This window comes from Trichosurus vulpecula, chromosome 7 (assembly GCF_011100635.1).
Source record: "Trichosurus vulpecula isolate mTriVul1 chromosome 7, mTriVul1.pri, whole genome shotgun sequence".
Lineage (NCBI taxonomy): Eukaryota > Metazoa > Chordata > Mammalia > Diprotodontia > Phalangeridae > Trichosurus > Trichosurus vulpecula.
Window position 1 is genome coordinate 42595838 of NC_050579.1, and position 14748 is coordinate 42610585.

The 14748-nt window shown below is 44.4% G+C and overlaps 1 protein-coding gene across 2 annotated transcripts in view; it reads left to right on the plus strand.

The window, feature by feature from the left end:
* AP2B1 (adaptor related protein complex 2 subunit beta 1) overlaps positions 1–12952 on the plus strand; it is a 122252-nt gene extending 109300 nt beyond the window's left edge. For both annotated transcript variants that reach the window (XM_036766614.1, XM_036766615.1), the window contains 2 exons: positions 3005–3159; positions 10013–12952. In XM_036766614.1, coding sequence (XP_036622509.1) covers positions 3005–3159; positions 10013–10087 — 230 coding nt within the window. In that variant the 3' untranslated portion in view covers positions 10088–12952. The remainder of the gene's footprint in view (positions 1–3004; positions 3160–10012) is intronic.
* Positions 12953–14748: the final 1796 nt, after the last annotated feature.

A 14748-nucleotide genomic window follows, 5' to 3' on the forward strand; every position in this document is an offset into this window, starting at 1 on the left:
GTTTTTCATTCATTGATTTCTGTAGTCCAGCCCCCTCATTTTACAAAGAGGCCTGAGGCCTAGAGAGGTTGTGACCGGTGGGACCTTTTCTCACAAAGCCCTGTGGTCACCTTGTGCACCTAGTTTGTGCAGTGGTGCCTCAGGATGAACCTTGTTCTGTGCCCTGACACAGTCAGAGAGCCTGCCTACTCCTTACATGTTGCTGTTAGTAAGAAAAGGGATTTTGAAGTTTGTTCAGTCTTTGTAAATCTTTTCCTCTCCCATTCCTTCCATCTTCTGGCAATCACGATACCTGGCTCTCCTTTGACACAGCCTCCCTGATCATCCTTTCTAGTACTGGTACTAGTACCGTACTAGTACTAGTACTAGTACTTTCTAGTACCGTACATTCCCTTGGCTTACTGTTGAGGTGAGGAGGGCATTGAAATACTCCTTGTTCCCCGTTGCCATTTTCAGGGTCTCCTCCCTACCTCTATCCTCTTCCAAGTTCCGTACAGTCCACATCTTCCATTCAGCCAGAATTCTGATAGCTGTTGTCTACAGACCTACAGGACACTCCACTTCCTTTTTCAGCCACTTCAGTACATGACTCCATCTTTCACTCCTCCCTAACTCCTTACCCTCAGACTAGAGGACTTCAGCATACACATTGACTGTCCCTCAAACACTCTAACCATTCAATTCCTCAACCTTCTCCTTCCCATGAGTGCTTCTCCACCCCTCTTCAGTCACACACAAAGATGATCATAATGACTTTGTGATCACCCACAAATGTACCTCCTCTGTGTTCAAGAATCCTGGAATACTCTTTTGTGACCATAGTCTCTTGACTTTCCACTTCCACTTCTCATACCATACCTTTCTCTTTATCCACACAGTGACCTCCAGTCTCTCAGCACCCCACCTCCACCCTCCATTTCTTTCAGGTCATTGCCCACACTGGCCACTCTTTGCTTTTCCCCATCTTGAGTCCAACTCTACTTAAGTCTCTAGGTCCTTCATATCACCATTGGTGCCCCTGCCAAGCCTCAGACTTCTCCATTGCCTTCACTCTTACACATGTGCTGCTGAATGAAAGCAGAGAAAATGACACTGCTGCGAATTTATATTATTACACCACTTCAGTTAGGCCCTCTCTGCTGCTCAGCAATCCTTCTATACCTCCTCTATCAACTATTGCCCTCCCCACAGCGGCTCTTCCAAATTTTGTCATCCTTTCTTAATCCTCCCATGGCTCCCCATCCTCCTGCCATCTCAGCTGAGAACCTCACCTCATATTTTACACAAAAAATTTAGGCTGCTCTTCATGAGTTCCTCCTTCTCCTGCATCCTTGTTTCATATCACTTAGATTCCTTCTGCTGCTCTCCTCCTTCACCCCATGCAGAAGTGGCTTTGCTCCTTAGTAAGGCTACCCCCTCTACCTGCTCAAGCAATCCCATTCCACCCTCTGTCCTCCAACAGATTGTCCCCTTTGTCATCCCTACTCCATGGTTCATTTTCATCTCTCCCTCCCTCCTGTCTATAAACATGCCCATATTTTTACCAATCTGAAGAAAACCCTCACTTGACCCTTTTGTCCCCACGATTCCCTATAGTTCTTCTGCCTTTTCTTGCTAAACTCCTTGAAAAGGTTCTGTATAGTAGACGCCTCTAGGTTTTGGAATACCACTCTCTCCTGTTTATCCTACCTGTCTGACTGATCCTTCTCTGTCGTCTTTGCTGGAGTCTTCTCCAGATCACACTCTCTAACCATAGGTGTCCTTCAGAGTTCTGTCCTGGGCCCTCTTCTCTTCTCCCTCTATACTCATTCACTTAGTGTTCTCATCAGCTCCCATGGATTTAATGACGCTCTCCATGCTAATGATTCTCAAATCTACCTTTCCTGCCCAAGTCTGTGTACTGACTTCCCATCTCACATCTCCAGCTGCCTTTCAGACATCTCAAACTAAATGTCCAGTGGATATCTTAAAATTAAACATGTCCAAAATAGAACTCATTATCTTTCCTCCTAAACCCTCCTCACTTCCCGAGCTTCCTCATTAACCAATGAGGCAACCCCATCCTCCCATTCCCTCAGTCTTAACCTAGAAGTCATCCTGGACTCCTCACTGTCTCTTAGTCTCCCCTGCCCCATCCAATATGATGCCAAGGCCTGCTGATTTCATTTTCTCAAAATACACCCCCTTCCCTCCTCTGATACAGTCACCATTCTGGTACACACCCTCATTATTTCACACTTAGACTATTGCAACAGCCTGTTAGGGGGTCTGCCTGTCTCAAGTTTCTCCCCACTCCAGTCTATCCTCCACTGATTTTCCTAAAGCAAAGGTCTGACTGTGTCACCCCCAGCTCAGTAAACTCCGGTGGCTCCCTATCACCTCTCGGATCAAATAGAAAATTCTTTGTTTAGCATTTGAAGCCTTTCATTGCCTGTTACCCTCCTCCCTCACCTTTCCCATCTTCTACATCTTTCACCTCCCTACTTACCCTTTGATCCAGTGGATTCACTGTTCTACAAACAAGACTCACCATCTCTTGACTTTGAGCATTTTCTCTATCCCTCCCCCTCTACCTAACGCACTCCGTCCTCATCTCAGTATTTTGGCTTTCCTGGCTTCCTTCAAACCCCAGCTAAAAATCACATCTTCTACATAAACCCTCAGCATTCCAGTGCCTTCCCTCTGTTAATTATTTCCTATTTATCCTGTATATAGCTTGTTTGTACTTATTCGTTCTCATGTTGTTTCCCCAGTTAGATCGTGAGCCCTTTGATGGCAAGGGACTGTCTTTTGCCTTTCTTTGTATTTCTCATGCTTAGCATGGTGCCTGGCACATAGTAGGTGCTTAATAAATGCTTATTAACTGACTGCACAAATACAGACATGGTATTTGCTTCTCCATTCATTGTGTTTTAGATATGAAGGGGCTGGGGGGCGGGTAGGGAGGGACTGTGCACTCTCTTAAAGGTTTTAAATGACTGTTGGAGTTTCTGTTTGTTTCTAGACACTGTTTCCAGCAAACTGCAAAACAACAATGTTTATACTATTGCCAAGAGAAATGTGGAAGGGCAGGACATGCTGTACCAGTCCCTGAAACTCACTAATGGCATTTGGATATTGGCAGAGCTCCGTATCCAGCCAGGAAATCCCAACTACACGGTAAGTCTTCCCAGCCCTATCAAGGAGAGGGGGAAAGATGTATTTGGTTCTTTCTCAGGGGGTTCTGCCCTTTCCTCTTTTCAGCACGTACTGTTCGCAAATCTTGGCAATCTAATACTCAGCACCAGTGAATACTTAGAGAGAACATCCTCTAAGCAGATGTTACTGTAATAAGTTCTGAAGCCGTTCTCAACGCAGTTGATTCCAAAAGGATGTGTGTTTGCCCCACATGAGGAGGTCATATCCCAAGAAAAGCAAGGAGATTTGCAAGTCTTTTCTAGCAATTCCGTGACCCCCAATGTGTGTCCCTTTGTCATCGAGTATGAGGCAGGTTCAGGGTGACCGCCAGCAGCCCATCGGGAGGCTTTTATGTGGAAAACCCTACACATTTGAAATAAACGTTGTGATGAAACTTTGATCATGCTGACCCACATATAAAATAGGAACTTCCTTTTTGCCCTTTTTATCTGTGGCCACTGAGAAAGCTGTTGTTTGTCTTGTGCTAATTGTCCTGGCTCTTTAGCTTCCTGTTCCTTCACTCTAAGTCAGCTGTAGCAGCTGTTTCTCAATAAAACCTGGACTATCTCATCAGACCTTGAATCTTTTACTTAGTTATTTGTAAATTGGAGCGTTTTAGGATTCTTCCAGAAGTGTGCATTCTTCCTAGGCCTCCCTGCCCAGCCAGTTTCTCTCATTGGAGTTTCCTGTTCTGCTCTAACCCAGAAGGGAAGCTCTTCCTTTCCTAGGCTATTTCTACTGGGGTCGGTTCTCTGTGTAGTTTTAAAATCAGTTGTGTAAATTTCACTACAAGCCTTACCAAAGTTCAGCAGTTTTCAAAATAGAACTACTGGTATACATTATGAGGATAAAAGAGAGAGAGAAGAGAAGAGAGACATACACCTCACCTTGGTCAGCCCTACCAACACAGTGGCATATTTAGCCTGTGGAAGATCTTCCCTCTCCCTCGCCTTCCCAGTTTTTTTTTTTTATCACTGACTTAACAAATACCAGGAAACATGATCATTTCTTTTTTTTTTTTTTTAATTATACTCTTTTTATTTTTAGTTTACCACACACGGTTCTACATAATTTTGAGTTCCAGATTTTCTCCCCTCCCTCCCCAAGACAGCATGGAATCTCATATAACTACCATGTATAACTTTACATTGAATTAATTTATACACTAGTCAAGTTGTGGAGAAGAATTATGACCAATGGAATGAATCAACATGATCATTTCTGTATGCAAATAACAGATAAAGAGGCTCACGTGTGAACCTGTGGGTCTCGATTAAATTTTATGTTAAACTTGACTTGGTAATACCAAAGTAAGTGCTCTCCCCTGTACCAGGTTAGTAAACAAGTAGAACGCAGTTGCACATTGTTCTGTCTCCTTCTGCACCTATTGTCCGTCCCTTCTTTGCTGAGAAGTCAGTTGCCTCGTCATCAGTTTGTCAGAGTTATGGTTGGTCATTATATTGATTGAGTTCTTGAGTCTTTCAAAATTGGTATTCTTTACGGTGTTGTGACAATTGTAGAAATCGTTCTGGTCTTGCTCACGTCCTTCTACATCTCTTCATACTAGTTTTCCCATACTTTTCGGAATCCATTCCTTTTTTCATTTTTATAATATTCCATTAAATTCATATACCACAATTTGTCTAACCATTCCCCGGTTAATGGACACTCATCTTATTTCTGCTTCTGCTACAACAAAAAGTATTGCTATAAATACTTACATACGTATGATATGGGCCCTTTCCTTTGTCTCTGTTCTCTTTGAGGTATGAACTACTGGTGTCACTGGGGCAGAGGAGGTTTTGAGTATAGTACTGGATTGCTTTGAGAGTTGTTGGATCAGTTCATACAGAACGGCAAAAGCAGCCCCTTCCCCCAAGGAACTCATACTCTGACAGGGGAGACAACATGCAAACAACTGTGTACAGACAAGGTTTATACAGGATAAATACACAGGATCAATCTCAGAGGGAAGGCAGGGAGATTAGGGGAACCGGCAAAGGCTTCTTGCAGAAGATGGGAGTTAAAATATTTTTTCAATTTTATCTTATTTTCAGTCTTAGATTCTCCTCTCCCCCGCCCCAATTGAATAAATACAAAACCCATTACAAATATGAAATCATGCAAAACAAATTTCTGCCATGTTCCAAAAAGGAAATAAAAAAGGTGTGACTTTAGCTGAAACTTGAAGGAAGCCAGGGTAACTAAGAGATGGAGATGAGATGGCATTCTAGGCATGGACCTCTTCCTGATGGCTACCGAGAGAGCACTCAGAGAGTTCTAGAGCACGTGGAGGGGTATGAGTGAGGACTAAGACTGGAAATGTAGGAAGAGTGTAGGTGATGGAGGGCTTGAACAGCTAAATGGGGTTTTCTATTGGATCCTGCAGATTAACAGGGAGCCACTGGAGTTTATTGAATACTGTGATGCAGTCAAACCTGCACTTTAGGAAGGTCAGTTTGAGAGTAGAATGGGGAGAGACATGTTAAGGAATGTTAAGGGTTCCCCTGTATTTGTCTTTTTAAGTCACTGTATTTTCCAGAAACCCTGGGCCCAGAGTATGCAGGAGGCCCTGAACATGTCAAGGATGAAGCCCCCCACCCCCAAGCTGACATATTTGTTGTTTGCACCCCAAGCTGGATTCCCTGTGTGTCCTTGGGAGTCAAGATACAGACTTGAGGCAAGGAGACCAACCTGCAGGCTATTAAAATTGTCTGGGGCTGAGGTGAAGGGGGCCTGTACCAGGGTGTCGGCAGTTTCAAAGGAGAAAAGGGGGCATATGGAGGAGATATTATGAAGATAAAATCAATAGGCCTTAGCAGCCTATTGGGTATCGGTTGGGACAACGGGGTGTAAGAGAGAATGAGTTGAGGTTGACACCATCGTTGCAGATCTGGGTAACTGGGATGATGGTGGAAGCCTGGACAATACTAGGAAAGTTAGAAAGAGGGGAGGGTTGGGAGGTAGAGGGAAAGGGAACGAGTTCAGTTTTGGACATGTTGAATTTAAGATGTGTACAGTTCATCCAGTCTGAAGTGTCTCATAGGCAGGTGCATATGTGAGACTAGAGGCAGGACAGGGATGGGGGAGAGAAAGAGAGAGATCGATTAAGATAGTAAGATGTATCTGCAGAGAGATAATTATTGAAACAATGGGAGTTGATGAGATCACCAAATGAAGTAGAATATAGGGAGAAGAAAGGAAGGCCCGGGACAGGGCTGCGGAGAACTGCAGTCACCAGCACTGCATTAACGTGGCTATCCTCCCCGTCACCCCTCCGGCAATTATTTTCCCTTTTTGCCAATCTAATGGATGTGAAATGGAACCTCAGAGTTGTTTAAATTAATTTCTCTTATTAATAATGACTTAGGACATTTTTATATGATTGTTGGTAGCATAACAATTTTCTTTTAAAAACTAAACCATTATCATTAGTCATCCCATCATTTGGGGTCATGAAAACCAAAATACACTTTCATAATAGAACTATCTTTCCCCCATAGAAACAGTTTTACAGATGGCATTTACTTCCCAAAGGAGCTCACAAAAACCTACAATGTAGTTGAACCATACTAATAAAACTGTCCTGAATTCTGGGTCTAAGGAGCTGAGGAAGTACATAGGTGAATGGAAGAGAGAAGGCCGCCTTCCTAGATCCAGAAATAACTGTTAAAACAACCTTTTGCTTCCATGCCTGTACCTCCATTCCCACCTCTTAGGGCAGTACCCTCCAGTGTTACTTCCCTACACACACACACACACACACACTCTCTCTCTCTCTCTCTCTCTCTCACTCTCACTAATAGATGAATAACTTGAGGACCTCCTAATCTTTCCAAGATTATTTGCATTTCTAGAAAAGGAGATTTGTAAAAGGCTGATGAACCTCAGCAGCATTGTAGCGCCCCCCCCCCCCCCCAAATAGGCAGGCCATGTGAAATGAATATTAGGGAGATGGCCAAACTTGAATCTTCCATTCCTCTACTTCTCCACTGTAGATACTCTAAAAATGTAGTTGAGCTTGTGGAGCAAGGAAGTCAGATTGGCCGATCATTTGGATCTATAGCGGGTTGATTCTAGAACTTGGACCAAAGTAAAGATCTACATTATAGGTAAAGATATCTTCTCCACATAACCTAGCATGGTTTACACTGATCTCCTTGACGTTCATGACATTCCTAACCCCTGAAAGAGCATTCCGAGGGATTTCACCCGGCCTGCATTTTAATCAGAAGGGTCTCTGGATCTTTTTTTAAAATATGTCTAATGTGGTCATTGTAGTGATGATAAAGGTTGGGGGAAGAGGAATAGATAGGTATTAAGTTGGCATCTCTGCGTTGATATGCAGAGATAAATAAACTCAGGCTGCGGGCAGACGTTTCTGCCTTATTAATAACCATTCACATTTGTGTAACCTTAGGTTTCAGTGTTTCGAAAAGCTTAGCTCTTCGTCCACCATCCCTGTGAGGTTAGGTAATGCAAGTGCTCAGGTTACATGGCCTAGCCATGTGACCATGGGTTTGTCAGGCTCCCTGAGCTTCATTTTTCTCATCTGTAAAATGGGGGTGTAATAGCACCAATCTCAAAAAGTTGCTGTGCATGTCAGATGAGGCAGAAAAAATGTCAAACATTTTGCAGACTTTAAAGCCATGTGTAGATCTTTATTACTGTCATCATTATTGTTATTTTCACAACTACCGAGTGTTGTAGTCTGGTCTCCTAACTCCAGATGCGTCCCACTTTCTGCTCTTCTACACCATGTCTGTGACATCAGCAAGTTGGAGGAAGTTTAATGTACAGAAAGGGCATGGGAGACTTCTCATCAAATGCTTGAAAAGCTACTCTGTGAGAGAGAAATTAAATTTCCACGTGACTTCAAAGGGCCAGGGCAGAGAAATGACAGGGAAGCACCTTTTGGTTCAATATGAAGAACTTTCCGAGCTCTCTAGCATAGAAGCAAGCTGGCTCCCATATAAAATGGTAAGCTCCCTGTCACTAGAAGTATTCAAGCAGACGCTGGATAACCCTCCTTCAGGGTATTACAGAAGAGATTCCTAGGTTGACTCAGATGGCTGCTCCTCTCAGCTTTGAAGCTTTGATTCTGAGCAGATGAGGCTCTCCCAGCCATTATTAGCCCTTGTTGTCCTGGACTTAAATAATACCTTTCTGTTGAGAAACTTGTATCTACAGTTTTGTGGGAACTTGGTATTGAAAGAGACCGTAGAAAATGGAAGCACTTTTGCATAAATATAACAGGAGGGAAAGCATCAATTGGAAAAACATCTTTGTAGCAGATTTCTGATAAAGATTCACTATCTGAGATATGCAGACTAGTAAAGTAACACAAAGATGTGAGACCAGGAGTCACGGGCCAGGGTTCTTAAGGCAGGAAGGAATAAGCATTTCTCAGAAAAATTGCAAACCATTAACAACCATGTGAAAAAATGCTTCAAATCACTAATAAATATGAGAAATGTAGATCAGAATCACCTCATACCCAGTAAATTGGCAAAGATGACACGAGCTGAGGATAGTGTTGGCAGGGCTGCGGAAAAGACTGGCGCACCAGTCCCTCTTGGTGATGCTGGTCTGATCATTCTGGAAGATTGTAATTAGACTTTAAAGAGTCCCCTCCCTCTCTGTCTCCACAGGTCGGTCTCCCTGCTGGGCATGATGAGCCCCAGGAAGTTAAAGGTGACAGTTGACATATAAACCAGTTTCATTTTTTGGTAACAGAACTGGAAACACAGATACCCATTATTTGGGAAATGGCTAAACCGGCTGTGGGCATGTGAGTGTAAGGGAATAGTGTTGTGCCATCATCAATGACAAGGATGAAGAAGTCTTGGGAGACTTACATGAGTGATTGATTACAAAGTGAAGTCAACAGAATGAGGAAAAGTCTATGCACAATGATGTTGCCATGCAGTGTAAACAGGAACAGAAACTACAGTTGAATGCTATGTAATTAGAATGAATAAGCCTGGTACCCAAGGGAGGAGAAAGTGTTCTTCCCTCTCCTCATTGCAGAAGGTATAATATTACATAGACTGTCAGACGTGTGTAGTTTTGCTGAACTACTTTGCTTTCTTTTTTCACTTTTTAAGTCTTTGTTACCAGGAGTGGCTAACTTCAGAGTGTGTTAAGAAACGATGATTTATAAACAATATATATCAATAAAAAATAAGATTTAGCAAAAGATACTTCGGAGCTCATACAACATCCTTGTGAAAGAGAAGACCAGAATTTTAATCTCCTTGTTAATGGTTATGTGGCCATCAGCAGTTTTGTAGTCTCAGCCTAACTTTTCTGATGGAGCACACTTGGTAATATACCATGCCCTGGTTTCCTTTTTTAATCCCTTAGTAGCTTGTCAGCCCTTCATTTGTCACTTGTTGTCATTTCTGTTGCACTGACTCCTTCCTGACTTCAGAGGTTTATCATAGACTCTAGATAGAATCACAACACAACTCAGTCTACATAGGATCCTTACTTACAGACGGGACTGAGTGGTTCAAGGTCACAAGGTCATAAGTGTCCAACTTGGCATCTGAACCCAGTCCTCTGACTAGGGCCATTGTGCTTTCCACCATGCCACCCTAGGTTTATGGTAGGGTTGGACTGCTACCATATAAATTAAGACAAAATTCCAAAATCCACACTGACTTAATATGAACAGTCTCACTGTTCTGAGGCTTCATACAGTGAGACATGTTGCCCCTGGAAGACATGGTGACAACTCACTTGGAAATGTGCGTAGGGCGGCTCAGCCCCCTTTAGGTTATCCACCAGCCTCCATGCTAATTAATCTTCCTTCTTCTGTTTTCTTCAACAGCTGTCTCTGAAGTGTCGAGCTCCTGAAGTCTCCCAGTACATCTACCAGGTCTACGATGGGATTTTGAAAAACTAAAAGACTAAAAATGGAGGCGCCTTACTGCCCCTGCCATCTGTGCAAACCAAGAACTCTTTAACTGGAAGCAATTGTGTTGATGTGTAGACCCACCAAGGTAGTGACTAGTGTACTAATGTGTGCTAATGTTAGGACACAACCCTCTGGATAGTTTTACCTGCCCACAAAAGTCTGTAAGCCCTGCTATGACCACTCCCTGCCTCCGTCACCTGTGAGCTTCTCCATCCTGTGCCAATGGCTACCGTTTTCTAAACCGACTTTAGGGCCTAGTTTGTTATTTTGTAATCGAAAACTCATTTCAAAAATCAAAAAAAGGGGGAAAAACCTGTTTATTAAAGCAAGGAAAAGTATCATTGAATCATGAATTGCACTTTATTGTTTTGTATTTTTTTATACCTATTGAAATTTTTTTTGTTAGTGTAACAAGTTGGAAAGGCAAAAGGCAGCTGCTGCCCCTTGGTAACTGAGCAAAGGTCAAGGAAGGGTAGAACCCAAGTCAGAGTCACCATTCTCTCTGCACAGCAGGTTTTCAGGAGAAGTGACTTCATCCCTAGTTAATTGAATTTCCAGTGATTTTTTTTTTCCCTTTCCCTCTCTCCTTCAGGCATTGTGCTTTCCCTGATTTTGTTTTCCCCAAATTGTTCCGTTTTTGGACAAGCCAGTCTCCCTTACTTGGTGATTGCAGGATGCTGGAGATGTGGAGGGGGCCCCTGATTTCTCTTTGCAGCAGAGAGAGACAGAAATGCAGCTGTCAGCCATTGAGTAAAAATAATGAGAGGCCCTCTACCCTGCCCCCGCCACATGGGTGTGGTGAGGCCCAGAGCCAATTCCCATACCGGTCCCCTCCCTGAAATTCTCTAGTCAGATGCAGGGGGGAACCTGGATGGTCCTTTTGATCTTACAGCTGCAGAAACTGAGACTAGACAGGAAAGGGACTTCCCTGTGGTTCCAGGCTGCTTTGTGGTGTAGCTAGGGCTGAAATTTGGACCTTCTCTCCCCTTTCTTGCATGCCATCCCGCTGCCTTTCACCTCTTCCCTTGCCCTTTGTGTCTTGTCCTCTGTGCCTGTCTGTGTTCTCCCTCCTGATCTTAGCACCCCCTTCTGTCCAGCAGCTTTCCCGGTGCCTGCCAGTCACATGAAGGAGCATGCTGTAAAATACAGATAGCACCGAGGAAATAGCCCCCACTCCCACAGGCCCTGGGCCCAGCAGGCTCAGCTCAGTGATGATGCAGGTTCGAACTGCCACAGATCCATTGCCCTGCTCACCTTCAGCACCTAATTTCTGTGGACAGTTAGGATTAGCTTGGAAGGGGCTGTCAGTTTTTATCACCACACAGTATCCCAGGAGCTCCCCCAGCCCCTCCTTTGTGGCTGGACATGATTTTTTGAAGAATGTTACCACATCTGAAACACCAACTTTGTTTTTTTATTTTCTCCTCTGGGGGCTTGCTCTGGCATGGCCCTTTTGCAGTTAACCCCTCCAGTGTCATCCTGGATCTATGGCTGCCTCTGGCCACCTCCAACTCTGTCTGGTATTTCCTGAGCTCCAGGGCCCTATTGGAGGCTGAGAAAAGGGGTTGCCCTTTCTTAGATCCTCCTGAGCAGACCTGAGGTACTCTAAGACTGAAGACCACTGGTCCCCCTACTCTCTCTGCCTCACCCTATCAGCTCTCAAATTCTGGGGATTCCCACTAATCCCAACGGACTGAGTCCATAGAGAACCCATTTTCAAGAGGGCGCTAGAGGACATTTGTTTCCAGAAAATGGGGGAAGAGACCCACCAGATGGCCCAGATTGTTGGTTGTGCATGATAAAACAAGCTTGGCTTCAGTGACCAGACAGGAAGTAGGAGGAAGTAGGAGGCCTGCCATCATCCTGGTGTGTGCCACAGGCATTTCCACAGCCAGGATTCTGCGCTGTGTGAAGTGTGCCTGGCTTAGATCACTTGTAGGTCTCAGAGTAGCACTCCTGAAACCAGCTTTAAGGCCGTGTGAGAACCCAAGCAAGGAGTCATGAAAAGGATACCTCCTGGCATCTGACACCACTGGTGTCTGCCAATGTTTGTGAAAGGTGTGCAAAGAGAGGGGAGTGTTAGCCTAGTATGTCGAAAGAGGAGGACAAGAAAGACTGTGAGGTCTGCTAAATTGGTATTATTGGTATAGCATGGAAAGCCAGGGTGGACAGCTTCTCCCTCAGTGATTCAGCATCTCAGCTGAAAAATGTGAGCCCTGGGACGATGAGGCCATGTTTAGGGGAAGGGGTTGGACGGTTGGCTTTATGTGAGGATGTGTGCCTCTGCCTTAAAATGGGAAGACCAGAAGTGTGTACAGTCACTGTCAATCATGGGGTAGGGACTGTGGAGTGAGCCAGTCTGGGACATCTTGGTCTTTTGGAAAACTTGGTCACTGTGGCACCTTTTTAAGTCATCCTTACACATGGAGCACAATTTCTCCAACTCTCTTTCAGAGGGAAGCAGATGTTAACTAGCTCTACATGCTTTCCTTGTAGTGCTTTTGGACCATGCCTAACTTAACTGAGTGTGTGTGTATGTGTGTGTGTGTGTGTGAGAGAGAGAGAGAGAGAGAGAGATAAATGCAGGGGATAAGGGAAAACAAACACCCAGAATTATTTTGCTGTCCGGAGGTTCCTTCCAAGTGTCTCCTCTCCTGGGCCTGGATTTTCTGTGTCTGTTCTGTAAACTTTGAAGCTGTGGGAACAGGCGGGGTGGGGGTGGGAATGGGGATGAATATGCCACCCTGTGAATGCTTGTCATTCTGTTATCCCTTGTTGGAATCTCTTGGGGGGTGGGGAGTGGCCTCTTGGCCTGGTGTCCTTGTCAATAAACTCATTTACACAAAATAAAAAGTATGGTATATACTTTGTTCCCTGAGCTGAAGCACTTGCAGAAAACACAGCTAAGAAGAGAAACTATCCAAGCCCAGCCCTGGAAAGGTCATTGACATCACCCTCAACTTCTTATTCTCTGTCCTGTTAGGCCCTGTCCCTGGGTTTCAGCTGTTGCTCAGACATGATATCTGAAATTGGAGTGATGAGGATTCACAGGTTTGTGAAAACATCTGGCAGCCCTTGTGAACCACCCCATCCCTCCACAACGCCCCCCTCAATTTTCCCACCCCAGCTGCATACACCCACAAAGCAGTGAGCAATTAAGGGCTGAATTCCCGCCTACCTGATCAACCTCCTCTGTCCTTACTCCTTGACAGTTTCAACCCAACTCAACCCCCCCACCCCCAATACACCCAGATTGCTCCAAGGGCATATGCCAAACAAGGGCAGCTGCTTCCTTCCTCCTCCAAGGCAGGCAGCCAGGGAAGCAGAGGGGTGGAGAGAGCCTTAGGGGCTGGAACCACTGCCACTCGAGGGGCCTTCTGTTGCTCTGCCTGGAAACAGAGCTTTAGCTTCCTGCCTTTCTCTGCATCCCACTGATTTCTCAGATTTTGAAGTAGGTCATACTAATATACCTCACAAATCAGACCTTAACCCCTACCTTATTTCAGAATACATGGGAATGCCACTTTGCAAGCCTAGCATCTGATTGGCTTCATGGTATCGAGGGACTCAGGGTAAAACTTCAGAGAAGGTAACCTTTGGATTAGCTAATCTAACCTCTCTTCCCATTGTGTCTGTATTCTCTGTTCTCAGGGGGAATATCCATTCAAAATTCCCTGTAAATTAAGGGTTCTTAAGCTTAAGTCTTTTTTTAAAGTATTTTGAGAACTATATTTCAATATAATTGGTTTCCTTTGTAATCATATATACTTACGCATTTAAAAACATTCTGAGAACGGGTCCGTAGGTTTCACCAGACTGCTAGCATTCATGACACAAAAAAAGGTGAACTGATGTAAGTAAAGGCTACCATGCAGAAGATTATGACGACGATGCTGGAAGATAAGAATTCAGGAGCTTGGTCCCTAGACATGTTGCAGTTTTCCTGGTTGTGTTGGTGGAGATGGCAAAGAGAACTAGAAAGTCTGTCTGGTTCTTAGTAGTGTTCTCTGGACCATCGGTTTAGAGATGAGGCCAAACTGGAGAATTTATCCATGTAACCTCCAGCTCAGACTGCATGGGAGAAGGTATCAGTCTGATATTAAAAATGAGTAGTTCTTGAAACATTTGGGAGAAGATTCTCACCTCACTTTCTCCTCTTCTACTTCATGGGAAAACTGATAGAAATCAGTTGACCCCAATCCCCTTTGCTGTATGTAGAAAATCAGAAGTTGCTTCTCTCAGGAAGCAAGTATGGAGCTGGGCAGGCACTCACTATTAAAGGTAGCAGTTGTTTTTCACCCCTTGTTACCAGAATGGTAATTGGGGAAGTCCCGAGATCAAAGGTGAACAGGCAGGAAAGCTGCTGAGGAGTCCCAGCCCAGCTCATCCATCATTGCTTTTTCTGGCTGCACTGAGGGGCCCAGATTTCTTTTCCCCACCACCCCCAGCTCCAGCAGGCAAGAGCCTGTTTATTTTAATACCTGGTGTGGTACTCGGAAAAGATAACACCTCCCCCGTTGTTACCCATTTCTAGCTCCTGAACACTAATCCTAGAATCCCAGCCAACCCCCAGACAATAATATTAGCTGCAAGGATGTTTCTTGAAAAGTTTCCGAGTTGGCTTCAAACTCTTCATCTCATTTTCTCAC